This window comes from Parasteatoda tepidariorum, chromosome 6, assembly GCF_982258835.1.
Source record: "Parasteatoda tepidariorum strain Cologne lab strain chromosome 6, Ptep-v5.0, whole genome shotgun sequence".
NCBI classification, from domain to species: Eukaryota; Metazoa; Arthropoda; class Arachnida; order Araneae; family Theridiidae; genus Parasteatoda; species Parasteatoda tepidariorum.
Window position 1 is genome coordinate 86,552,825 of NC_141760.1, and position 27,970 is coordinate 86,580,794.

General features: G+C 26.6%; 1 protein-coding gene across 1 annotated transcript in view; it reads right to left on the reverse strand.

Moving 5' to 3' along the window:
• LOC107446207 (beta-1,4-glucuronyltransferase 1-like) overlaps nucleotides 1-27,970 on the reverse strand; it is a 213,822-nt gene that overhangs the window by 162,054 nt on the left and 23,798 nt on the right. The window contains exon 3 of the mRNA XM_016060800.4: nucleotides 24,400-25,419. Coding sequence (XP_015916286.2) covers nucleotides 24,400-25,419 — 1,020 coding nt within the window. The remainder of the gene's footprint in view (nucleotides 1-24,399; nucleotides 25,420-27,970) is intronic.

The window sequence follows — 27,970 nt, forward strand, 5'->3', positions numbered from 1 at the left end:
AAACAGGCTTAAAAATATAAAAACAAAATGCAATATCAATTAATAAATGAAAGATTAATGAAATTCATAACTTATTCCGCAGATATTTTCAACAGTCCATAAATAAATTCCATGATTGGCAGTAATTGCTATTGAGTTATTTGACATTTATGACTATCCTAATCTAATAATAAATAACTCCACTGAATAAAAATAGAAATAGAAACTCACTTGGGACAAGGAATAAGCCAGAAGTTATAGTTAGCTGAAATATTAATTCTGAAAATAAGAATTCTGTAAGCATCAAAGCTCTTTTTAACAGACAAACACGAATGAGAAGAATGGTATCGGTGTCACAAAGAAATCCTGGTAAGAATTGTTTCCTTAAAATATGTCTCTTCTTGCGAGGGGGTCATAAAGTTAATATATTCAGAATACTTTTCTAACTTCTGAACAGAAAGTTTCTTTGCAGTGACTTCCTTAATGAATAATCTTATTATTTGGAGCTGTTTCCGGAATTTTAGATATTGAATTATTTGTTTGAACAGTTAATGAAATATAAACAAAAGTTTTATTATATATGTACATATTTATGTGTATTAAAATATAGTTATAATTATATTATATTATATTATATTGTATTATATTATATTATATTATATTATATTATATTATATTATATTATATTATATTATATTATATTATATTATATTATATTATATTATATTATATTATATTATATTATATTATATTATATTATATTATATTATATTATATTTTATTATATTATATTATATTATATTATATTATATTATATTATATTATATTATATTATATTATATTATATTATATTATATTATATTATATTATATTATATTATATTATATTATATTATATTATATTATATTATATTGTATTATATTATATTATATTATATTATATTATATTATATTATATTATATTATATTATATTATATTATATTATATTATATTATATTATATTATATTATATTTTATTATATTATATTATATTATATTATATTATATTATATTATATTATATTATATTATATTATATTATATTATATTATATTATATTATATTATATTAAGTATAATAATATTGATTTTATATATTTCTTCTTACGCGGCCAAAAAGTTAATGTATTCAGTATACTTTTCTAACTTCTATTTTAGAAAGTTAGTTCACAATGACTTTCTTAATGAATAATGATGTCATTTGAGCTGTTTCCGGAATTTTAGATATAGAATTGTTTGTTCGAATGGTTAAAAAACTATAAACAAAAATTTTGATTACATATGTGCATATTTATAAGTATGAAATTCCATAATATTAATTACAATGAAATTGATCATAATAATACATATATGTAATAATATAATATGTAATAGTATTGTTTTAAATATTTCAAACTTTAGAGTTAACGATAAAAATATATTTATACCATTTTCAAACTTAACCTATGTATGCTCACCTACAAACAGAGAGAAAATGTTTAGTTAAATTAATAAAGGTACATTTTGGGGAAATTTAAATGTAAATAGTAGAGCTGAAACGTATGTGCTGATTATCTTATTTCATTTCAGTTCCTTGTTGCCTGATAATATTATTAGAAGGGAATCTAAGCGTGATCTTCAGAATTTTCCTCCGTTACGGTAAATATTATATTAATCTCAGAAATGCATGCAAATTTCCTAAATTATTCTGAATAATTCTGCATTCCTGGATTCACTTCTACTGTTACTATACGTTCAAGTATACGTTAAATCTTATTTTATTTTAATTCCGTGTTGACTCTTAATAATTGGAAGGGAATTCATCCGTGATCATAATTTCCCTCCGTTATGAAAAATCTATATATTAAACTCACAAATACGTGTAAATTTCCTAAATTCTTATAAATAATTCTGCATTCCTGGATTCACTTCTACTGTTACTATACGTTCAAGTATACATTAAATCTTATTTTATTTTCATTCCGTGTTGACTCTTAATAATTGGAAGGGAATTCATCCGTGATCATAATTTCCCTCCATTATGAAAAATCTATATATTAAACTCACAAATACGTGTAAATTTCATAAATTCTTATAAATAATTCTGCATTCCTGGATTCACTTCTACTGTTACTATACGTTCAAGTATACATTAAATCTTATTTTACTTCCTTTCCGTGTTGCCGTGTTGGAAGGGAATGCACGCGTGATCTTCAGAATTTCCCTCCAATATGATAAATGTAGATATTAATCTCACAAATGCATGTAAACTTCATAAATTATTTTGAATAATTCGGCATTCCTGGATTTATTTGTACTGTTCGTATATAAATCTTCCTAACTGAGTTTGAGAGTGTGTGCCTTTTTCCGCTGTTATTAGAATATTTGCCAACGCACATAAAAGTTCCTGGTTCGATCCCAATCGGGGAGAAAGAATACCTTGAATCAAGATCAAAGAAGACTTGAACTCCGTCTGCATTGGTGACCACAGATAATGAATACGATACTTTTACACTCTTCGGCTGACACTAACACTGTGCTGTTTCATCTCATTCCATGGTTCGATTTTGATTTGGCAAACAAATCGGCTGGATCTGAAGCAATGTCAAGACCATAACTGAAAATAACATTTACGAACGCAGCGTTAATTAACGATCAGTGGCCAGAGATTTTGCCAGAAAAGTTTACGGACAAACCTGTATTTTTTATGACAATGATTATGAGCAATAATTTATTTTTGAAGTTAATGATTCGAACACTTTCGGTCCTGACCGTAATCTAACAGAGTAAATTTTAAGAGAGACCTTCTGAGTAATATGTTTTATATTCCGGATGTTCCAAAAGTTACAGAGGATTTGACGCATAACGAAAATAAAACCGAAGAAGTAGGTTTAGTGCTTTCTGCTTAAAGAAATAAACCAAATTTCCAAACGAGTTTCTAAAATCGTTAACAGATAACGCAACCAATAGAGAAAAACTGCATAACAATGTTTTCACAAATAACATTCACAGCAATAATTAAGTGCGTTCAGAGCCCAAAAATAGCAGGCGTTGGTGCAAGTATTTCAGTTGACCATTATTTTGCATACAGCAAAAAAAGTATTTTTCATAAAATTTTCCACGTCATATTAATGATGACAAACTTTACTGCAAATTTAAAAACTTGCTAAGAAAAAAATGCTAATTTCCTAAACAGAACGCAGTAACTGCTTTTCTTTGTAATTGATTTTGGAAATCATCTAACATTCGGAAATATTTGATATAAAAATGTTTTAAACTTCCCTGCATTGAAAAATTTGAAAAACATTAAAAAATTTTCAATAACAATTTTTTGAAAGGTGAGATCCAAAAATTGCCTCTTTCTTTAAAGAATCGCCATTCAAATTTAAATTTTTAGATAAAGGAAAGCTCTAGTAATTTTTAACATAAACTTTTAGTATGTGATAAGTTAATAAAAAAAATTTATCAACAACGTGTTTATTCTAATCTGTCACTAAGTAGATTTTGTTTTTCACTATTTTTAGCCGGAATTTTTTGCAGTTTATTTATTGCTATTTAAAGTTGTTGTCACAACCAATTTTTCAAGTCATTTATATTTTCGGAGTTCAAAAATTTTTCTTCCATATTATCCGTTTTTGAATAAATTTACAAGTTGAGTTTACAAATCTTATTTTACTATCATCTTACTCTCCTACAAATGATGCTTAATTTGAACATAATGGTATAGTATTTTTTTTGGATAAATATTAGGGAGTAGTGAAAAGTGTTTTGTTTAAGTTGATTATTAAAAAATACTTCTTATTTTATAATAAATCTTAAAATGCATTCAAAGGAAATAATTAAAATTAATTTGTAATTAAAAAAATCGTTAATTAATTTGCTTTTGAAATGGCTTAATCTACTAATTAAATCACAAAAAATATTTTTTAAAAACAAATAAATGATTCTCGAAGGAGAAGTATTGAAGATTTTATTGTAATTATTGAAGCACAAAATTTCGCACTTCTTTTTACGTATATTTTAATAAAGACCTAGATATATAAAGAAAAGACTATTCTCGAAATTTTCTAAGTTCATTCTTCTAACTAGGAATTCATTCTTCTTTCTAAATACATTCTTCGTTTTAAATTCATTCTTCCGAGACATCGATGAAATTGTCTTTATTTAGGATTAGTAAAGCAACTATTTTACCGTTAATATTGGGTGAAGATAAAACTATTACATTAAATATAATTTTAAAAAATTATTTTTTATTCGATGAAATCTCATTAAAAATTTTAATGAGATTTCAAAATATAGGTCATTTTTAAAATATAGGTTCTTAGATAAGAACAAATTAATGTGTTCATTCGATCCAAAATAATATTTAGTCTGTTTTTTTGCAAAATATTATCTCTCAATTATTAATAAAATAAAAATTTAACATCAGAAATGAAAATTAAAATTTAACATTGTTCGTTTTAACTTATGATACTAACAAATTAAATGTAATTAAAATATCCTTTTGAATATAGAACTTCCAAGATAAGAATATTTAAATAAGTTCAATGAAATATATGCACAGTGCACTAAAAAATAAGCGATCCACTCTGAATTCGGATAACAGGCAAAAAAACTACATTTTAAAATTGCTTACTCATTAACTATTTGAAGGATATATATATATATATATATATATATATATATATATATATATATATATATATATATATATATATATATATATATATATATATATATATATATATATATATATATATATATATATATATATATATATATATATATATATATATATATATATATAATCAAAATTAAATACCCAACACAACATCATAGACGCAACACAGCATCTTTTTTAAAGCACAACATCACAAATTAGAAAAATGAAGGAATTCATCTTGTTCAAATTAAAATTTGCTCCTACCTAATGCAAAATTATATTTCTTACTTACAGCAATGTAATTTAAATTTTAGTTTAACAAACCTATTGAGTTTCCTCATTTTACCTTAAAGACAGTTGAACTATAATTCAACCTAATAAAAATTAGTATTTAATTTTTAATATTATTGATAAGATTAATTAAAATAACCCATCCCATTCAAAATAATAATTATTCTTACATAAGAAAAAAGTATTTTTCAATTATAGCCATACAATTTAATCTAAAAATTATTAAATATATTGATATAAGCTAAATAAATAATCACCATTGCTTCCAAATTCGAAAGTATTGAGTAAATAATAACTATTAAATATATCTGTTACAATTTTAATTCACATGCTCGAGTTAATACGCAAAATATATTTATTTCTAAACATTCGAATTCGGAATAAACAAATCAAAAGTCCACTTAAATCTCTCGAAACGAAATTAATTCTCAAGAATCTTGTAAGAGTGCTCTTGTAAATTTGAGCAAGTTCAGTCAGCGTATTATCTACGTAAATGAGATGGTAAATAAACCTTGTAACTTCGAAACTAAGTTTCTTTTACATATTTTTAGAATATTTATTATCATAATGTAATAAAAAATTTGATAATTGTATAATAAAAGGAAATTTATGTTCAATAAAAGTCTAAATAGATTAAATAAGTAATAAAAAATTAAATATATATTTCATCAATTTCGGAGGATTCTACTTTCTTATAATCAGGAAAAATACATTATAATAGGTTTAGGTAAAACATGCATTTTATTGGCAAACTGATATTTTTAAAACTGATAGTTTTTTGCATAGTAAGCGAAATAATAAATTGTGCTTTCGGCAAATTCGATATTCCCTAAAATTCTTGTTTAATAACATTAGAGAAACACGCTACAGGTGCAGAAAAATCTTAAATAGGTGCTTTAAAAAGGTGATTCATTTAAACATTTTAGCAACAAAAAATGGTTTTTACACTGGCGGATTCATTGGACATTTTTTTTTGAAATTTCAATAAAAACTGAGCAATATTTACTAATTTTATGTAAAAAATGTTTTTTTTTAAATGTCAGATATGTATGATAAGGTCAGATAGGAGATTAGATAAGGAAAGATTATTTGTATTATAAAGTATACATTGAGAAAAAAGTATAGTAGAAATTACCATAATATGGTAAAATTTACTTTGTTTCCGGCTCTATGTGAGCTCCAAAATCTCTGTGATTTTTACCGAAGAGGTTTGGTAATGATTTTGGTAAAATTAAAAACAAAATATGGTTTTATAATATGCAATAACATTCGGTAAATGTAGTAAAATTTGGTAATTTCATCATACCTTATAGCGAGGCATAAATATCATTTAATCAGTATAATCATATCAGTATAAAAATATCAGTATAAATATATCATTTAATCAGTATTAATATATCATATAATCAGTATTAATACATCATTTAATCAGTATTAATATATCATTTAATCAGTATTAATATATCATTTAATCAGTATTAATATATCATTTAATCGATATCAATCATAAATATCATTTAATCAGTTTACTTTTCAGTTTTGTATTTTTTACTAAATGCGTGGTCATAAGAACTATAATTTTGAAAACTAGAGTTTTCGTTTCACCGTATAATCAATTAAACTTACGAATTGAATGGGTTGAGTACCGTATATTTTGGTTTTATTAACCGTATATTTGGTTTTAACGTATATTTGGTTTTAATACTATGTTTTGCCAGAAATGTCTTTGATGTATACTACGGTAATCTTACCAGAATTTCTTTCTGTGTGCATGATACAACTTGCATTTGTGTTAATATGATAAATAGGTGATTATGTTTAACTACCTAATATATATAATATGCAAAATAATTTTTAAAAATGGTAAAATGTTCACAACTTCACTATTTTAACTAGATATTTTAATTGGAAAGTGATCGGTAAATCGTTACTAAATGAATGGAAAAATTACTAAATGAATGGGTTAAATGCTGTATATTTTTGTTTTACTAACCAGAATTGTGGCTTCTTTTACCAGAAATGTCATTACCATTCAGTACCTTAATTTTTATCCGAATTTTTTCCTCCGTGTACAATACCAACATTTAATCACAAATCGTAACGTTTCTTTTTCTTTGTGTAAGCTGAAAAAATGTTAAAGCCCTTTATTTATTTCCAATATCTAGTTTTAATTGAAAATATTTTTCTAAAAGTCATTAATTGAAAAATATGAGCGAGTTTTTTTTTTTAAATTATAAAACATTTAAAAGCAATTCTGTGTCATAACCATAACTGATATAGATCTGAGTACATTTTTATAGAATATCGATTATTCTTTATAACACATGCGAGCTTTTTGGAGCAGAAATAATTCTCTTGTGAGCCAACAGATGTCTCTCCGATACTCACCTCGTTTCACATTAGGCTTTTCAATAAAGTTTGACACAGCCATTAATAAATCTTCCGCAAAACAGATTTAAACAGCTGTTAATATTGGTGAATGATGAAATTAAGTTCCAAGGAGATAAAATGCAGTTTAAATTTTCAGAGTTTTTTTAATATAAGTAAAGGCAAACAATGTCTTTAAAACTACTAGAGAAAAATTCATTTCATACTGTTTTATCCGAATATTAAAGTCTAGACGAATTTTTAAATTTCTATTTTTATAAGAGTTTGAAAAGATTGTTAAGTACAGACAAGTACAGACAAAATCTTCGTTCGTATTTCTTATCGGAAAAAGAATGAGTTTTGATTTTTACCGTATCTAATAATCTTCAGTTGAACAAAATTTAAAGTCCACAATTGTGATGCAATATCCATCCGAATTTGGTGTGGAAAAACTCTACAAATTGTGGGAATGCAGCCATTTTAAGTTAATGCTGAATTGAGTGTTCAGAAAGTGCACTGAAATCTAAGCACCAATAGTTGAAAATGTTTACACCATCTGCATCTCGGGGAATTTTTCAAAGCTCCGTAAATTATGTGAATAATTGGTGTATATTTAAACTACTTAAGTGAATTCTTGTGTGAAATGATTAAAGGGCATGTTTTAAATGCATAACGAGTGTTTAAAGCCTAATAATTGTGCCATTTCAAGGTATTTACAATATAACGGTTAAGATGGCGGTTTGTTCATATAAAGTGTACTATGTGAATTTCTCGTCTTCGATTGAATTCACAAACTGGTCATAGCATATTTAATACCAACTAAGTTTCTATATTCTTTACTAATTCATTAAAAATATTGATTCCTGTTAATCAGTTGCCAAGCAATTTCAATTATTATCGGATTGATTTGACAAATTACTCATATAATCTGTTATACAATGCAGGAATGTTTTTAGAAGTATAATATACGTATATATATATATATATATATATATATATATATATATATATATATATATATATATATATATATATATATATATATATATATATATATATATATATATATATATATATATATATATATATATATATATATATATATATTATGAAAGTCTTTCTGAATAATAAGCCTAGTGATGGCTAAGAACATTCTAGTTAAATGTTGGTTACTAGAACATATTGGTGTTTCGCTTCACCGGAATTATCCATAATTTTGGTGTCGTGGAATGAAACATCACTTTTGTGTAAGACAGTTGCAATGATTTTTAGTGTTCAGGCAGAGAGTGTACGTGCATGTTGATCAATCTCATTTTGTTCCAGAACCATTTTAAATTTAATCTCATAAAACAATTTTCAAAATCGATTTTCAAATAAGAGGCTTCAAGAAATATTCTAAGAAATTATTCAACTTACAGCATGAGTTAGCAATTTTAAAATATAAAAACTAAACATTTACAAATTTTGAATCGTGTTAAACCATAATATCGTTTTAAAATGTGGCAATGGTAATAAAGCTTAATGTTGAACCATTTTAACTTGTATCAAGTTGAACCTGATTATTTGAACCACCTATTTGTTAAAAATTATTATTAAAGATATTGTTAAAAAATTTTATTATGTAAACTATTCTTAAAACTGTTTATTTTTATTAAACTCTATTATTACATAAACCTTTTTAATTATAAATTCCAAAACTCATTTCGTTTCAAATTAGGCTTGATAATTGCAATAAAACCATAAATAAATCTCCCCAAAACAGATTTAAACAGCTGTTAATATTGGCGACTGATTAAATTAATGTCAAAATTGGATTAAATTTTGCGAATTTGTATTAAATTATTCAAATTTTAATTTCAGTTTTGTATTACTATTAATGTATATTCTTAGAGTTATGCTTTGAATGCAAATGAAGATTAGCAACAGATTTTAAGGTTCCCTTTTTTAATAATAAAATTCTAAAAGATTTAGAATTTCAATATTTTATTTTAAGAAATAAATCAAAATTGTTATTTTTGATATTTTATTTCTTATATTTATTTATGCGAAAGCTTTAAATTTTTGGAATAACCTTTTGAATGTAGGTGATTATAGGCAATTGAGAAAAACTTTCCATTTCAAAATTGTCATAATTGAATTAAATTTTGGCGAATCTATATTGAAACATTCAAATTTAATTATTTTTCTTTTAAAGTTTATTAAAACTTCACATTTTTAGAGTTATGCTTTGAAAGCAAATGAAGATAGGCAGCTAATTTTCTGTTACCAATCTGAATAGAATGCTGACAAAAAAATAAACAGGAATAATCCAAACATCAGCAATAACAGGAAATCGTGAATGATTTAAACAGCATCTAAACACTACACAAAAGAAAAATATACACTAAAGAAAGAGAACAAAAACGAAAATTGAAATAGAAGCACTGAGCAATACGGAAGCGTCGTAGAGGGTATTACTATGTCAACATTGAGAGAGCAATGTCTGCAGTTAGAGATAAAATAAAGCAAACAACCACACTGCCAAATACTAACCATACCATAAACAACCAAAAGCCAGTCAGTTGAAGATTATATACGGAAATGCCGAAAAATTGAAGTAGAAGTACATATATTTCACAAAAGGAAACTCTATCGGAATCCTATATATATATATATATATATATATATATATATATATATATATATATATATATATATATATATATATATATATATATATATATATATATATATATATATATATATATATATATATATATATATATATATATATATATATATATATATATATATATATATATATATATATATATATATATATATATATATATATATGTAATACAAAAATTATAAATACTTTTGTATTAATAACAGTATTAAAGCTCTTTTCCTAAAATATCTTTGGTAAAGAATAGGTGAAAAGATATTCTATTTTGGAACTTCAAGGCTAAAAGTATTAGATTTATATTTCAAAGGAGTTATTTTTAGAATCTCCCCTTCGTTCACTTCCATATTAGGAAGCATTAATGCGTAGGGTTACAAGGTATGCGACGATTGAGCCTTTTCACTCATTTTCTGTTAGTACTTAATGCAGGATCGATTGTTTTTGCGTGACTCTTGCTGTATGATGTGCTCCATGTAAGATCTGCCGGAGCCATCCGGAGTTTTGTCCACCCCCTCCCTTGTGGAGAGTGGATGTGAAATGTTATAGCCACCAGCCTACCCGTAAATAAAACTAATGAAGGAATAATTGTTTCACGATTGAATTATTTGAACTAATTGTAACCAATGATAACAGGGATGTAGCCCTGTTATATATATATATATATATATATATATATATATATATATATATATATATATATATATATATATATATATATATATATATATATATATATATATATATATATATATATATATATATATATATATATATATATATATATATATATATATATATATATATATATATATATATATATATATATATGAGTAATCTGCTTAGTAGCAAACGAAAGACTAGTCAGCAAACACTGAAGTTCGTGCACTTTGTTTTTGGATGCACCTGATTGACGACATCTCGCGGTTCTTCGACAAAACCTTATCTATTTATTGCCATGGCGCTATTTTTTTACAAGCATTCTGTATTGAAGAAATCAGATACGAATCGGTATCGTTTGTCTAGGAAGTATTCATTTACGTTTGCCTATTGAATGGGCTGTTTTCAAGTGACGTAGTACTTACAAGGTGCAGGAATGAAGGATCGTTGAGTCCTATTCGTTACTAACGTTATTTTGTTGTTCTCCGAATAACTAAAGGAGTGCTTTAAATTCTCTTTTTGTTCTTATGTTTCAATAATTTCAAATCTGGGAAATTACTAAAACAAATTTTAGGTATTTTTCTTAAAATTTTTTTTATTTAAATAAACAGATGATAAGCATATTAATGATTCTACCTTTTTCATTGTTTTTTTTTTTTTACTGTTTATTGTACTGTATTTTAAATTTTTGATGTTTTTCAAAAAGAATTCATTCTAAGTTATGAAATACTTCTAAGTTGTGGATTGATTGACTAAAAAGCAAAGTAAATGCTCTCAACTTCACATAAATGGAATGGCTAGCGCATTAATTGAACTTCTGTGGTATGAACTGGACTGGAAAGTCCGTAAAGAGATCTCGATAAACCCAGAAGACCCTTGGATGGTCCTTTAGAACTGCTGGAGTCACAAACATTGTCAAAATTCGGATAAATTGATCGAACACGTGTCTTGCATACGTTTTTATCAAGGCCGAGGATCGGCACTTTGACGAAAGTTAACAATAATTCTGATAAAATATAAACAAAGTATGTAATTTATTATTGAACATTCGAAGTGTGTGTAATTCAAAAAATTATTCTAAATTTGGATAAATTTTGCTTACTTAACAAATTTTAGCTGCTAATAAATGTAAGCTCTCACAAGGTACGTCGGTATGATACAGATGTCTCACAGATATATGGAACTTTTTGTTTTGCTTATTACTTTTTATTATATTTTTTCAAGAAATATTCCAATAAAATCGATTACAAGTTTAGAGAAGTGACAGACTGGGAAGAAATGCATAACCTTCTAGTTTAATGTCGCTACATTAGTAAAAGTGTTTCAGAAACGCCAAACAAATTCTTTTACTGCTAACATAATAAATAACTATAAAAGTTTGCGTAGTAAAATGTTATCAATTTAAAAACGCAGCAGGCCCAATAAATGAAATAAACTTATAGTTTGCTTAGTAATCGATTATTTTAAAAATAACAAATTAGTTGTTATAAATAATGAACAACATACTGGGTAATTTGGATGAATTTTAATTCAATCTGAGTACTGAGGTTATAAGTTTTTATTCACCTTATTCTTGGCCGCGTTTCATGTTTTTCACGGTAGGGGGCAGTATTTGTAGAGGTTGTTTCAACTTCCGGTATAAGATTCAGGTATAAGAATTTCTGCTGGTGTAAACCAAAATGCGTAAATCCGCATCTTAACTATCATGTAATTGCAAATCAATTTAGGATAATTTCCCAAAGTACTTTTTTTATATCTTAATATGATATTTTAAGATATGAAGAACACACTTTTTCACAAAAACACGGTACAAAAATTAAATTAAGAAAAACTAAGTATTCCGAGTACATACAAACAAATCCGGAGCGTCAAAAAAAGAAATAGTCACTTTAATGTTATGACGTCAGAAGAGGACCTCAAGACTTCCGGTAGCGTTTGTTTATTTTTTTAGAATATATGGTGAATAGCCAACTGAATGTTATAATTATCAGAAAAGTTATCTGATTGTAGCAAATTTTAAATATCACGAATTTGCAGCGAGAAATAGCATCAAGCAAAATGGTAATGAATATAGTTAATATTTATTTGATGGGATGAACTTCTAAATAATTGATTTTGCTTAATCTAATAATCGAGAGCCAATTGTTGGAATTGCAAGAAATAATAATAAATGAAACTTTTAATTCTTTCTGAGTATATCTTCCAGTTTTGTGCAGGAGTTCGTATATTTGATGGTGTCTTGGGATATTCATCCACTTTTAGATGCACGTGGATAATTTTTTTTTTAAAAAATTTTCCGCACATGCGCTTTATAAAGCAACTACTTCAATTACTCTTATCTGGCGCAGTTTTTATTATTATTTTTTTAATTTTAAAGCAATAATTTCGTTATCAGTTTAAAATTGATTCAAACGCTTTGTTTAATGTTTTTTAAATATTTAAGCTATAGCAAAAGTGGCACTAGACCTAGTATATATTTCGGACATTTACCAAAGGTCTAGTCATACTAGGTCTGACTAAGTGCCATTGCCCGGTACACATTTGCCCGGTATACCCTACACTGATGTTTTTTTAAGGTCAAGTGCCACTGCCCGGTATACATTTGTCCAGTATACCCTACACTGATGTTTTTTTAAGGTCAAGTGCCACTGCCCTGTATACATTTGCCCGGTTTACTCTACACTGATGTTTTTTTAAGGTCAAGTGCCACTGCCAGGTATACTCTACACTGATGTTTTTTTTAAAGTCAAGTGCCATTGCCCGGTATATATTTGCCCGATACTCCAAACACTGCTGTTTGTTCTAATCTATCATCAGTAAGTATTAAAATATCGAATAAATGTAATTATATCCACGAATAAATTAATATCAAATCGGATGTAATAAATATTTCGGACATTCACCAAAGCGACTAATTTGATTGTCAACATTCACCGGTGAAAGTCAACAAACACCGATTTCGGTCATTCACAGTAACATGCACATCATTTACATAATAACCTCATCAGGACAACTATTTCATACTTTGCCTAAATAGCATCCGGCATTTCAAAAAATAAAAATAATTCGTTTTGTTGGCGATGATCTCGTAAGGCGATAAAGAATCATGCATATGGTAAGGAAGATATTAACCTCGAAGGAAAAGTGGATGAATACCCCAAGGAACCATATTTGGTCAAATTTGTTGATTATTTACTTTCTCCCAAGCACGAAGAACAGGTGTTTAATATTTGCACTTAATTCTTAACATAAAAATATTTATTATTCGAACTTAAAAAAATTATTTACTACAACATTAACTATAAAACAATATCAGAAATGCAAAACTTTTAAATTTGAATTAAATTTCACATCATAAGACTGAACCTTTTCTTAAAAAAATCAGTTACGAAAGAATTGAAAATATTTTACATACGTCACAGTTTTTAATTAAATCAAAAGCAGCTGCAGAACTTTCATTTAAATTTACAAGCGTCAATCCAGAAAAAGTTAATGCATTTAACATGAGTCAAATTTTTGTTTCAGTAAGTCATCAAAGATACTTATTTTTAATTTGTATTCATTCCCACGCACTTTTCCCCATGTGAAATTTCAAGGAATGAAAAATAATCTTTTGTTTAAATTAATTACTCATTATTTATCCGAAATTTTTAAAATAAAAGCATAATTTATTCGACAGATTCTCATACTACAAAATTCTTACTAGTATTTATCCCATTTTTCATTTGAAGTCACCCAATTAAGGAAATTTTACCTTTTCAAAAATGGATTTCATTTGATGTCAAACATAAGAAAAAACTATGGGGAACTATAAAAACAAAAATTTAAACTTGATGACAGATTAGTTATTTCTAGAAATTTATAGTTTTTTTCTATTTTGAAATCTAAATTATTTTTTTGAAGCTAAATTAGAGAATAATTCTCAACAGTAGAAAGTAATTTGCATTAATTTATTATAATAAATTATGTGTTTCTTTTGTTGCTTAGTAGTAATGAATTATTTATTTTTTAATATTTTCAAGATTATATTATTCTGCATTTCATATGCAGAATTAAATCAAACATTTTTGCACTATTCCTGTTAACAATATGGATTTTCAAAATTTTACGGAATATAGAAACAAAAATTACATTTGAGATCTACGAACTTCAATTCAGTCCTTTTTAAACTAATCACAAAGGGAGATCCTTATACTTTATACATGGAAATAACGCATACATTGAAACACGTGAAAAAAAAAAGCAAAAAAGGGCTTTAAAAGATTAGAGATTATTGCCATAAAACGCCTTAACAGATGAACAAAAGAAGTGAAAACAAAAGGTAGAAATGTTTCGCTCGCTCTCATGGCGCTTGTCACCATGATGACATCCCAGAAATAGTAAAAAAAATAAATAAATATGTTAGAAGTAAGTAATGGCTCAGTGAAATTTAATAGAAATTTGATAGATAATAAATAAAGGAAACTGCGGTAGCCGAAATAATGGTGGAAGAAGGAGGCAAATTAGGATAAAAATACATTTCCTTCTGGACCAAAATTTCTTTCTTTCTTTTTTACTTTTTTCTTCCTTTTTTCTATAAATTTCTCTTTCACTCTCGTAATGGTTTTTGGGCCTTTTCTTCCTCCATTCATGTGCTGTCATCCCAATGAAGAGAGCTATGTTCAAGCAATCAGTACATGTCCCTTTTTTTCATTTTCTTTATAAAAAAAATAAGTTTTTAGAATTTTTTTGAATTTTTATTTGGAGGGGTCCAATAATTAAGCAAAAGGACTGGGTTATATCATTTTCATATTCATTTAACGAAATGAATATGCGAATGTCTCAGCTTATGGCGTTAAAATAATCTTTAAAAAGTAACACTTATTATAGTATTTTCGTGAATGTACAATAAATTACACTATAGTGAATATAGTTCGGACAATTGAGCATACCCTGGCATACAGGGGTTACAGTTTACTTGTAAATTAATTATTTCGATTGAATTCATCTTTCCATCTGTAATTGTTCACCACCCACAAAATTTTCAATTTTATGTTTGAAAATGTTTTCAATTCATCATGTTAATAATAATGTTTATAATTAACCAGTACTCCCTGTATGCCCCCTGGTGGGGGCGGGACAGGGTTGAGTAATAAAATACTGAATATAGTTTAATACTTTGATTTTAAAAATACTAAATCAATTTGCTAAAAGCTCAATTAATTGCAAATTCTTAAATCAGTTGCCACTTGTCTCGAATTTATTTCTGAATTTGAAAAATGCCTGAGAAAATCGAGAGGAGAAATTTAAGATTTAGTGCATTCTGCTTAGGAAACCAAAAATTATGCTTGTTAAATTCAAGAATTAGTTATAAAAACTATTAGTTATATAAACAATTCAAAATCTTGAAAACAGTAGTTTTACTCGTAGTTACGTTTCACATCAGTCAAACTAATATAGTTACGCGGGTGTCTGTTACTTTCGCTCTCAAACTTATTCACATTGTTTCTGCAAAGAGTAGCTATCATAAAGTCATTTTTGACTCAATTTGAAACATCACGAAGCCTTTGAAAAAGTTAATGACGTAACTTAATAAATAAAATAATAACGTAAAAATAAAGCATATATGTAAAGTGATTACAGAAAAGTATAAATTTCTATGTTTCAGTTTTAAAAAATTTCTGTTTTAGAGCATTTTTCATATTAAGCATTTTAAATACTATATTTTTGTGAACATTTAAAATGCATAGAATTACACTCTAAATTGAACTTATATAAACGTCCAATACCACTTCAAAACTGTGATACTTTTATGTTTTATTCTGAACTGTTAAAGCGTATTTTTTAACTGCGACTATTTTTTTACGCAAGTAGTAATTTAAAAAGAAATAGTGTGTAAAGTAAATATAATATTTGTCTGCAAATTTAAAGTCTTTTTAAGTTTCTTTTTGTGGAATATATTTTCTAAACAAATAGTTATTTTTACAGTTATTGGAAATCTTGCTTTAAAAAATGTTCAAATCAATAGAAATTTCTATGAAATGCAAATTTTCCTTCAATCCAATTCTAAAATGAATATTAAAGATAAACAGAAAAATATGAAAAAGCAATTAGAAAAACCAATATACTTAACTTGTTTACTCGAATTTGTTTTATTTTACTTAACGATTATTGATAATATATTTTGGCAGGAAATAATTCGTCAAACCATTAGTCCGGCAGTACCATTTCATGCATTTATTAAGCATTCATAATTTTTAAATAAATAAATATTTGCTTTTCCAGGATGTTTTCAGAGCGACAGCTAAGTTAAAGCACATATTATTGTAAATAAACTTAGAAAAATAATTATTTAACCACAAAAATAAAATTTCCTCTTGAATCATTTAGTTTATGCTTCCAAGTCACAGTAATTTAAAAATGTCTCTATTAGAAAGATTTCTGGATAAATGTTCTATACAAAAGGCTCTGTTTAAAAGGTTTAGTTCGTAACTGCATTCAATAACTGCATATATTATACACCTTTAAAGGCTACCTTACAAAATACCAGACACTTACAAAAATCTGTCCATTTTAAACATACACGGCATTTTGTTATCATTGCATTTAACATATATTTTGAGAATCCTTTTCAAAACTACAGTCAATAAGTATATATATCGAGGCTCACAAATTAAAATTAATAGGCGGAAAACAGAGAAATGCTATCGAAATCGAACAAATCACTACTTAAAACGATGCATTAAAAATACTTAAAAGAATCTATTTGATTGAGTTGAAAGGCAATTAACAGAAACACTTTTAGGTTTCATTCAGGAATCAAACAGTTTGTGATGTTTTGTACACCATCCGTTTTCAGCAGTGTTCTTTTAGATTTCGATAGCTTTTTTTACTGCATAAATATTATTTACGATTAGTAATATTTTTCTATTCTTCGCAGAAATACTAAAAAAATATATTAAATGTGATAATCACGTTGAGAAAAAAACCATGGTCAAAACTACCAAAATAAGGTAAATTTTACTATGTTTCTGTTTCTATGGGTACACCAAAATGCTTGGTAACTTTTGCCGAAACTTTTTTATTAGGGATCTTGGTGAAATATAAAAAATATGGTTTTATATTTTACCAAGCTATGTGCTAAAATTTGGATAATGGGGTAAAATTTGGAAATTTTAGCATAATATCTTACATGGCAGAAAAAAACCCATTTATTCGGTTAAATTTACTTCTAAGTTTTGTATTTTTTGATTAATGTATGATAAAAATTACTGCAATTTGGAAAACCAAAATTTCTGGTAAACCATTGCCCTATGAATGGAAAAATTACCAAATGAATAGTTTAAATACTGTATATCTTAAATTTATTAACCAAACTTATAGTTTTGTTTTAACAGAAATATTTTTACCGTACCGTAAGGTAATTTTACTAGAATTTTTTTCTTCGTGCAGAACTTGTATTTGTGTTAATATGATAAGCAAGTTATCAGATTTAACTATTTGTCAATATATATAAAACACAAAATAATTTTTAAAAGGATAAAATTCTCGAGCTTTTAATTACTTTTACCAAAAATTTTGAAGAATATATTTCGCAAACTGATAGTGTCTTAAAATTCATCAAATTTAGTGAATAGTATTAGTATACAGTTCTGAATTAAACAATTTTGACTTTTCGTTTATCCCTCTTTTTCTTCAACGGTGAAATTTTTTCAACGTTTGAACATTTATTTATGATCCTAAAAGTGCATACTTTTTTCGATTTCTTTTTTTTTATAAAGGATTATAAAGATATATAAAGAGCTGTGCTTACGGAAATTCCCGGTAAATTTTGTCGACAAAAGCAAAACGACTAACAATTCTTTCCTATCAATCAACGGAGCGTAAAATTTCAAAAATCATAAAATGCGAACCTTAATTAGGAGACTAAATGCAAAAGAAAAATATTAGTTATTTTGAGGAAATTCATACCCAGCCCCCTTTTCCCCCCGAAAGTGGCATTTAAATCATTGACATTTCTAGCTAACTATTCTAACTTTGAACTAACTTAAACTAACTTTTTGGAACTACTTCATTCTAATTATAATTAAATTCTCCTTCACAGATTTCGAATGGATTTAGAATTTGCATATTTGGATTGTTGAAAGGATATCAGGGAAATTTTTAATTATTATTAATAAATTAGTCTTGGTAATAATTGACACTTAATCTGACGACATAAAGTGAGTTTGAATTTTGATTTTCTTAGAAAGTAATGCCGACTTCTAACGTAATGCCTCAATCTAACTTCTAAGTTGAGTATATATTACACTCAAATTTGTCAATTATTATATAAGGGTAAAAGGCAACAACGTCAAAGAAATAAAAATGCAGTAATATTTTCTATTAATTTATTTCAACCTTTTACTAAAACCTTTTAGTAACTAAAACCTTTAACTAATACGTATTTTCATTTCAAGACATTTAATTAAAGAATAAAGATTTTAGGGTAATGTAATAGATTTAAGTAATGGATTTACATGGTCTTGTTTTCAATAATCCATAGAAGATAATATTACGTAAAACCTACTATTAACAAGACAACATTGCACGCACTCAAATTTGACAATAACCATATAAAAGTAAGAGGCACCATCATATAGAAACAGTAATATTTTCCATTAATTTGTTTCGAATTAAAACTTTTTACTATTATATATTTGCATTTCAAGACTTTTAATTGGAGATTAAAGTTTCAGAGTAATGTGTCGGTTTTCATGTCTTTGATTTTAATGATTCATAAAAGGTAATTTGTAACCTTACAATTAACATGTCTATATTTAACTCAACTTTGACAATAACCATATTAAAGGAAGAGGCAACATCGTCAAACATATAGAAATACTATAATATTCCCCATTAATTTAGTTCAAATTAAACCTTTGTTAATATGTTTTTGCATTTCAATACATTTAATTAGAGATTAAAGTTTTAAGGTTATGTGTTTGATTTGCATGTCCTTAATTTCAATGATCTCTGAAGAGCAACATGTAATACATGTAATTATCGTGATAATATTGCGCTCAACTTTGACAATAACCATATTAAGGGAAAAGGCAACAACGTCAAATATATGGAAGAACAGTAATATTTCCTATACATTTATTTCAAATTAAGGCTTTTAACTAGGATGTATTTGTATTTCAATACATAGAAATACTGTAATATTCTCTATTAATTTATTTCAAAATTAAAACTTTTTACTAATATGTACTTGCATTTCAATCCATTTAATAAGAAAATAGGGTATGATGTTCAATTTATATGAACAGTATATATTTTTATCATAATATTTTGGAACAGTATTTAACTTTTTACTGTTTTGTCGTAAAACTCATAACAGTTTGAACCTAAAGCATATTACATTTCATTTGAACACCATTTTATCTTTTTTTTACACTCAAGAATTAGCACGAAAAAGTACTTTCTTTTAGTTTAAAGAAATAAAGTTTATTTACCAAGTTCTAACCCTTAATGGCAGATTTTGTTTCAATCGATGGTATTTCGTTTCTTTGTAATTGCTTTCAATGAGCTTTGCGAACAACATTTTTCTCGAGGAAAAAAATAATTAGCCGAATCGAAACTAACACGTTCGGTTTTAAAATCATATGTTTTTTTCTGCTTCCGTTAGTTTAATTGATTTTTACTATATTTGTTTCTGAAAGCATTGCAACAACAAAAGTTTCTTACTTTCTAAGGATTGTCGTTTTTTTATTTTAACTTATATTTAGTTACACATTTTCGTTTTTTACAAAACTCTTTTTTTAAAAATAACAATGAATTAATAACACTAAAATCTAATAAAAAATATTTTATAAAATGATCGGAATTAAAAACTGTTTAAATTAGTTTTAACAGATTACCTTTAACCTAATGTACGCACCTTTTTATGGATATTTCTCAAAATTCCTTTTATGCTTGTTTTGACGCATAAGTAAAACCAATGCTCGGAGAGAGCACAATCTTATCTGTTTACTAACTCTTATATGAAGCGAGTTGACCCAATTTGTGGATTTAATTTTCACGACAGATCCAGGATGCAAAATTTTCAGAAACAACATTCGGAATTCTCGTTTGTAATGCTCTTAAGTTTTGACATTTAAAATTTTTTTTAATAACTTTGAAATCTTGTTTCTTTAGCACAACTTTGGTTGCCAAAGTTGTGCAAATCAGTAAATAAATCTACTCCTTAAACAAATCTTTAAATATTTATGCAATACTTTCTAAAATTAAAATTTTGCTCGAGCGGAAAATACAATATTTAAGGACGTTTTTAGAAATTAAGAATATCAGAATTGATTGAAGAGCATTCCAAATACGAGCTTTATTTCTAAAAACTAATGGAAACTAAATTTCTCAAATTAAAAGTTCTTTCAGAAAGTTTTACAGCCGATGCATCAGATTACATCAGATAGAAGTTATTTTGAAACATATTAAAAGGATATGTAGTTTACATATATTTTCATGCGTTATTATGTAAGTCTTGTATATTAATAGAAGCTTAAGCCTTGTATAGGCTTATAAAATAATGCGATTATTTTATTTTTTCAAAAGTTAATTGCATAGTCATTTTGCAACTCCAAAAAAATTTTGTTTGTTATTTGCAATTTAATCAATGAACTGTCGTTCAACAAGTGCATTAATAAATAGAAATGTAAAGGCATTTTTATGGAAATTGTTTCATAATTTTAGAATTTATAGTTAGAGTTTTTAGGCATTCTAAAGTAATAATGAAAAGGAAAGAAAAGAATTTTTTTTAAAACGGGAACCTGTTTTTAAGAAAGCATTTAAATCAAGGAAAAATATAAAAAAACAGAGAAAAAAAATATCTTTTCTATTTCTTACTTCAAATAAATAAAATTCAGCTATGAAAAAAAATTTTTTTTATACAACATTCAAAATTTTTGCATTAACAAATATGAGCAATTTTGTTTCGAGATTATTTAGTTTATTAAACCTAGTTAAAATGAACAAATTGAATCATAATAGAACTATTAAACTAATTCTACAGCCTATTCTAAAGTATTCTTAAACTTTTTACACAGTTTTTTTTTACTCAAATTCTATATCAACTCTAAAGCAGCAAGGTTAAAAATGTTTGTCCAGTATTCACTCCCAAAACTTTTCAAACAATTTTAAAAACATTAATCAAGTGCATTTTCAAGTCCTTCACTGTGTATTCTATTTATTTATTTTTTAATCTTAAAATTTTTTTCCTCTTCTTAAATTTCTTTCTCATATTGAAGGAGTCAATTTATGAGTATATTATTTTTCAGTTTTCTTTCTTTATTCTTCGTGATGAAAGATAATGAAAAGAAGTGCAAAGTAAAAATTTTTGAAAAGAACCTATTCACAAGAGAGCATCCTGATAAATCTAGAGGAAAAATATGAAAAACAAAGAACAAAAAATTTTCATCCTTTCTGTTTTCCAGTTCAATTTAAACGGTATTAGAAAGAAGCTATGGAAAGGATGATATTTTCTTTTAGTTTCCTTTTTTTTTCCCTTTGATGTCACCGACTGATAACTTTGAAAAGGTATGTAAGGTAAGTCTGTGCGAATTTTTTGATGCTTACGCTTTTGTTTCCGGTTATTTCTTTTCCGGTTTTTTCCCCGCTTTTGATTTATGAAAAGAAAGGTAACTGTTTCTGCTTTTGGGCTTTTTGGGGTACTTTTTATATTTTTTCCACCCCCCTCTTTTCTTCGACCCAGGGGGATTTTACTTTCAAAAGATAATTGCTTTTTTTCCTCTTTATGATTTTATTCATTTAGTGTTTGTCATTTTTGTTGTATATACATAGAGTTGGAAAGAATATCCACCGAAATTGTTAGCAGAAATATTTCTTTATTTTTCGATTATTTTACTAAGACCAGGATTTTTGAGAGGGAAATGGATTATATTGCTTTGTGATTTTTTTTAACCTCTATTTGGTTTCTAATTTAAAGTTATCATTTCTAAGAACATTTGAAAAATTGCTTTCTGATAAAAAAAAGAAGTTAGAATAGTGTGTGGGAGGAGGCTTTTTTTTCAATTATAAAGGGTGAAATTCTTTTATTGACGAACTTAGTTGGAAAAAAAATATATAAAGGTTGACAAATACGCTTTTAAGAGAATTTTCATAATTTACTATATTCACTTTTTATTAGTAAAACACACAGAAGCTCTCAAAATATTTCATACATTATTAAATTTCTGAAATGTTTAAAATTGTTTTTAGAAAAGCAAATAGAAAAGTAATCTAGTTTTTATTAGTTGGCAATTTTAAGAAAATTTTCAATTTTAAAGAAATAATGCCGATACAATGCAACAAAATTAATTTTATATTTTTATAAATAACTGAGCACATTTATTTTATTATTTTCTAGAGTCTCAAAACTCAGTATTTAGAGAAAACTCGCGTCAGTTAAACAGAATCCTTAAAATTAATTAATTCAAAATATATTCTCTAATGAATATGAATAAATTCAGCAAGAAGTGTTTTTAGAATACATAAACAGAGAAAAAGAAATAAACATACAAATTAAAAGCTAATCAACTTTAACATCATGAAACAGTGATCCAAAATATGAGTTTTATTTATGATATTCAAAACATCAGGTTTTCAGTTTTCTTTCATTTGAAGTAAAAGTTACTGTTATTTAAATATGTTAATATGTAACTGTTTGGGCATAAATTTTCTAAGATATGCTATTAAATAAAACATATAAAGAGCTGAATGCTACTGTTTAACTTCAATTTTATAATTTGTGAGCATGTTATTGATAGATCTACATTCAAGTATTGAATTATAATAATTATTTATTTTAGAATAATGTTCTTATCTAACGAAGCTCAAATATATAGTTGCACTCGCCCAAAAGATGAGGAGCATATTTCTGACGCAATCGTCCTAAAAAAGTGAGTTTACTCCATCACATAACATAAAAGTTTCCCTGTTTCGTTTCAGTTGGGTTCAAAATATAAAAAAATTAATCCAAGTAAATTAAGTATCACAAATGGCAGAGGAGGTATTGCCAACAGATTGAATAAAGCAAGCAGTGATTTCGTGATTCTGAATAAATTTTTGAAGTGCAGAACTATATCAAACGAAACAAAATTAAGAATATTTAATTTAAATCAGTACTCTTGTACAGAAATCTGGTACATTTTGGTAACAAATTGAAATACGGAACAAGCTTTTACCAACAAATGTATTAGAAGAATTCTTAATACAATATGGTTTTGCAAAACTTCTAGCAATGAATTATTCAGAATCAGTAAGCAAAAACTAATAGATATGCAAATGGCAATGGATCAGACACTCCATCAGAAAACTGGAAAAAATTCAAAATAAAGCAGGTGCTCAACAATACATCCCAAGGTAAATGAAAAAGAGGTAAGCCAAAAATCATATGGTGGAGAACTGTTATAAATTAATTAAAGACAATGAACAAAATTTGTAGCCCGTTGGCCATCAACGGGGTGAGATGGAGAGGCAAGACAATAGTCCTATGTTCCCGACGAAGTGAAGAGGTGTAGAAAGAATACATTTAAGCACATTCACTGTATAGAATGACTGTTTATTTAAAGTGATATAATAAAAAAAGACATTATCTGAACTAGACTCTGTAGCGTGAATATAAGAACTCGATAAGCTTTACGACAAAGAGAGAAAACAGTTACTTCTTTTGATCAAACTTTAACAAGCATTTGGAAATTTGCTTTATTGTTTTCAATTTAAATAAGGAATAAAATTATTTCTTACTTGGCTAATTCTGTTGAAGCCATACTGCCTGAAACGTTCATCGTAAAATGGCGCAACATTACGTCCTATATAAAATGGTTCCCATGGATCCCGCCAGAGAACTTCAAATATAACAGCAAGTTTTGGACTTGGAGGTTCTTTCTGCCAAGTTTCATAGTCCGTGTGTTTTTGGCATTTCCAACACATTTCAAAATAGAAAGGCCTTGCCTCCATTAGTTCTAACAACTGAAGCAATCCTGTCTTGTCCTGTGGTATTTCTATACCTTCTTTAATCTCGAAGGCAGGCACAACATAAACGGTTTTATCGTCTTTATGAGATTCTACGAACAGTTTATTCGTCGCAGCAAATTCCATAAAATCGGAGTACAAATTGTCATTTGGTACCATATCGATGTCCATGACAAATATAAAGTCCGTTAGAGCGTTGCGCCTGCCTACATTTCTTAAAAGGTTACTAGGATATGGAACACCGTGAGCGTAGTTATCTGATATTTTAAAATTAGAAATTCTATCTTTCATATTCTCACATGGATCTAGGGCTACTGGTTGAGGAGAAGGTGCCTTATTGTAAGGGCTGTTTAATGGATAGACTAAGTGAAAACTTGTATTTGTTCTGGTTGCTGGAACACAACGTCTGATATTCAATATGGCGTCAATGGCAAGTGGAATGTCTTGTGTCAGACTAAAAATGGCGACGGATATCGGACCATGCCATCGGCTAACTATTGATTCGAGATGAATTAAATGTTTAATGGTAGTTTGTGTGACTAGACTCAAGTCTTGCCGAACATTGTTTTTTACCCCGTAACTTTCAGCTCGCATTACAAAGTTAATGATTCTATATTCACCACTTGAATCAAGGACACTACTCTGTTTAATGGTTTCTAGCATATGCGTCATATCCTTCTTAAGTTGAGCTTCTTGAAATTCTTGTTGGTTTTGCCATTCTGATTTCTCACCATTGCGGATGCTGCTGTTTTTTCTAGCTTCTAGCCGGCTTAGAAGAGTCATGTGGATAACCTGTACAAAAAATTTAAAAAAATTTATAATTAATTTGGTGAAAAGGAAGCTAAGTAATTTTAAAATGCTTAATTTTATAAATGTTTGAAGCCAATTCACAATATATATTTAGCAAAACGCTGGCACAAACATAAATTTGTATTTTGGAAACAGTTTTTTCCTCAATGCGTCATAATCAAATAAAATTCACATTATTAAGTATCTCTGTGTTTCTGATTTGTTGGAGAACACATCCAATAATAAAAACATGTATATTTATAAAATTTATATATTAAACGTAAACGAATAAACTCAAAAGTTGGGATAATTGGAGGTCTTTAATAGCTCCATTTTAGAAACGCACCCACTACATTGTGCTTGAAACATTTTGTACTTAAAGTACATCGTAGTTCATAAGTGAAAACTCGGGTTTCCTCTCTCTTAAAACTAAATCCGGGAACCATCAAAACAAAATTGAAACAACGAATCTGACTCGGGATACTTATATTGAACTTAATATTGTGACAAAAACCTTTACTAATTGAAAATATTGTATTGAATACAATTTGGAATTATAAAAAAAATATGATTCAAAAAAAAAATCTTTCTTAGTATTACATAAATCCTTACAAAAAGTTTCCAATGAAATATTATAAGTTAAGTAAATCTAGTATAATTCTTAATTTTTGAGCAAGTACAGGTATTTTATTGATTAAATTCTATTTGATAAAAATAGTTAATTTTAATAATTTCCCAAACATAAACTAAATTTATAATTAATTATAATTTTAATTAATTATTACATTTTTTTATTAATTATTCAATTGTTTAATTAGTTGTTCAAATTTTTAACTAGTTATTCAATTTTTATGGGTTCGATTCTTTTTTTAGATGTCAGGGTTAATTTTTCAGGTCAATTCAAGTTAATTTTTATGGGTTCTTCAATTTTTCATATCTCACCTTAATATTGACCATTGATTCTAGTTATTCAATTTTTAATAAATTACCCAATTTAGTTATAATTTTTAAATCCTCATTCTTCTTTTTTATAAAAAAAAATACTTTAGTTCTTTTTATCTTCTTTTACAGTTACCAAAATTATTAAAATTTTGAGTTAAATAATTTAAAGAAAAAGTTAGTAGCTAAAAAATAATAACCCTTATTGAAACTGAATAACCCTTATTGAAACTGAAAGATAAGTTTTAAGTCCTTAATTAATTTGTAAAGGAAAATTTTAAATTATAATTTGTTTTCAAACTTTGGTGCTCAAAAAACATCAAAAAAGATAATTAAATTGATTTTAATGACTGAAATTGTCAGAAATTCCAATTAAGACTTATGATTCACGTTATTTTTATGCTTGAAAGATTTGATTAGAAAATAATTAAACTATTTAATTATCAGAAAAGAAAATGAAATCAACAGTTGTGATTACTTAGTTTTATTTAATAACTAATGGGTCGACAAACTTGTCGATAGCTAATATCGAGAGAAAATGCTTATTTAGTTATAGAAATCAATATTAAACATCGTACCACTGAATTCTAGCATTTTCGTCGTGAAGATTCAATACACGATATTCATAAACATTTTATTGAAAAGTACTAAGCTTTGAAAAATACGATTATATTCTTTCATTTAAATAGAATAAATATATAAAAAATTATCGGTATAGTTTCGAAGAAAAAGTTGCACAATTTCTCCTGAATGCTAGAAATACTCACTCACTTTAAACAAATCACAAAATTTATTTAAAAGTACGCCACTTTCGAGATCAAGCTCGGAAATATTGTTAAAAAAATAAATTGTTTAACATTTTATAGAAATTTTATTCACTATGTTCTGAATGTATATTAATTATTTCAAGTTTCTTTCATTATTTTTTTAAGTTATTCAAATGCGACGAATCATAATGATGTGCAAAAAGCTTGAAACAGTCACTTGTAAATGTAACACTTTTTACAAATTTTTTATGCGAATGTTTTACAATAAGTTGCATTTTAAAGACTTTTTCCTTAATCTCCTAGTATTGAAATGTCTGAGAGAAGTTAGCTGACAGTTAATTATTTATTTCCCTAGCATTTTTTTAATTAGAACCGAACGAAAATTAGCCTAAATGATGTTTTCAAGTGATTTAAGGACATTGAACTCAGATAGATCAAGGTATGGTTCCCGTATTATGCCTCTTTTAAGGGGTTATGGGTTTTATTTATTTATTCGCATACATATGTGGGCTCCTTTTTAAATACCTGAAATAGCTCAAAAACTATTTTCAAATTGAATACCAAAAAATACAAGTTTAAGAAAGACATCAAGAATATACACACAACATTACAGCGGGATTCTATTCCACTATAACCACGCGTCAGAGCGGTTAGCGAAATTGACGTACCATACGGTGAGGAAGACCCTAGGATTTATTTTCAGTAAAGCAACAATACATTACTGGGGCCTCCATTGTTCTTCTCATAATGTTCTTCCTCCAAATTCTCTGAAGTGTAGAGGTAGCAGGTTCAATCTCTTTGTGTTGTTTTTTTTCCCCGATTTTTGTGATATTTTTCTTTAATTTGAT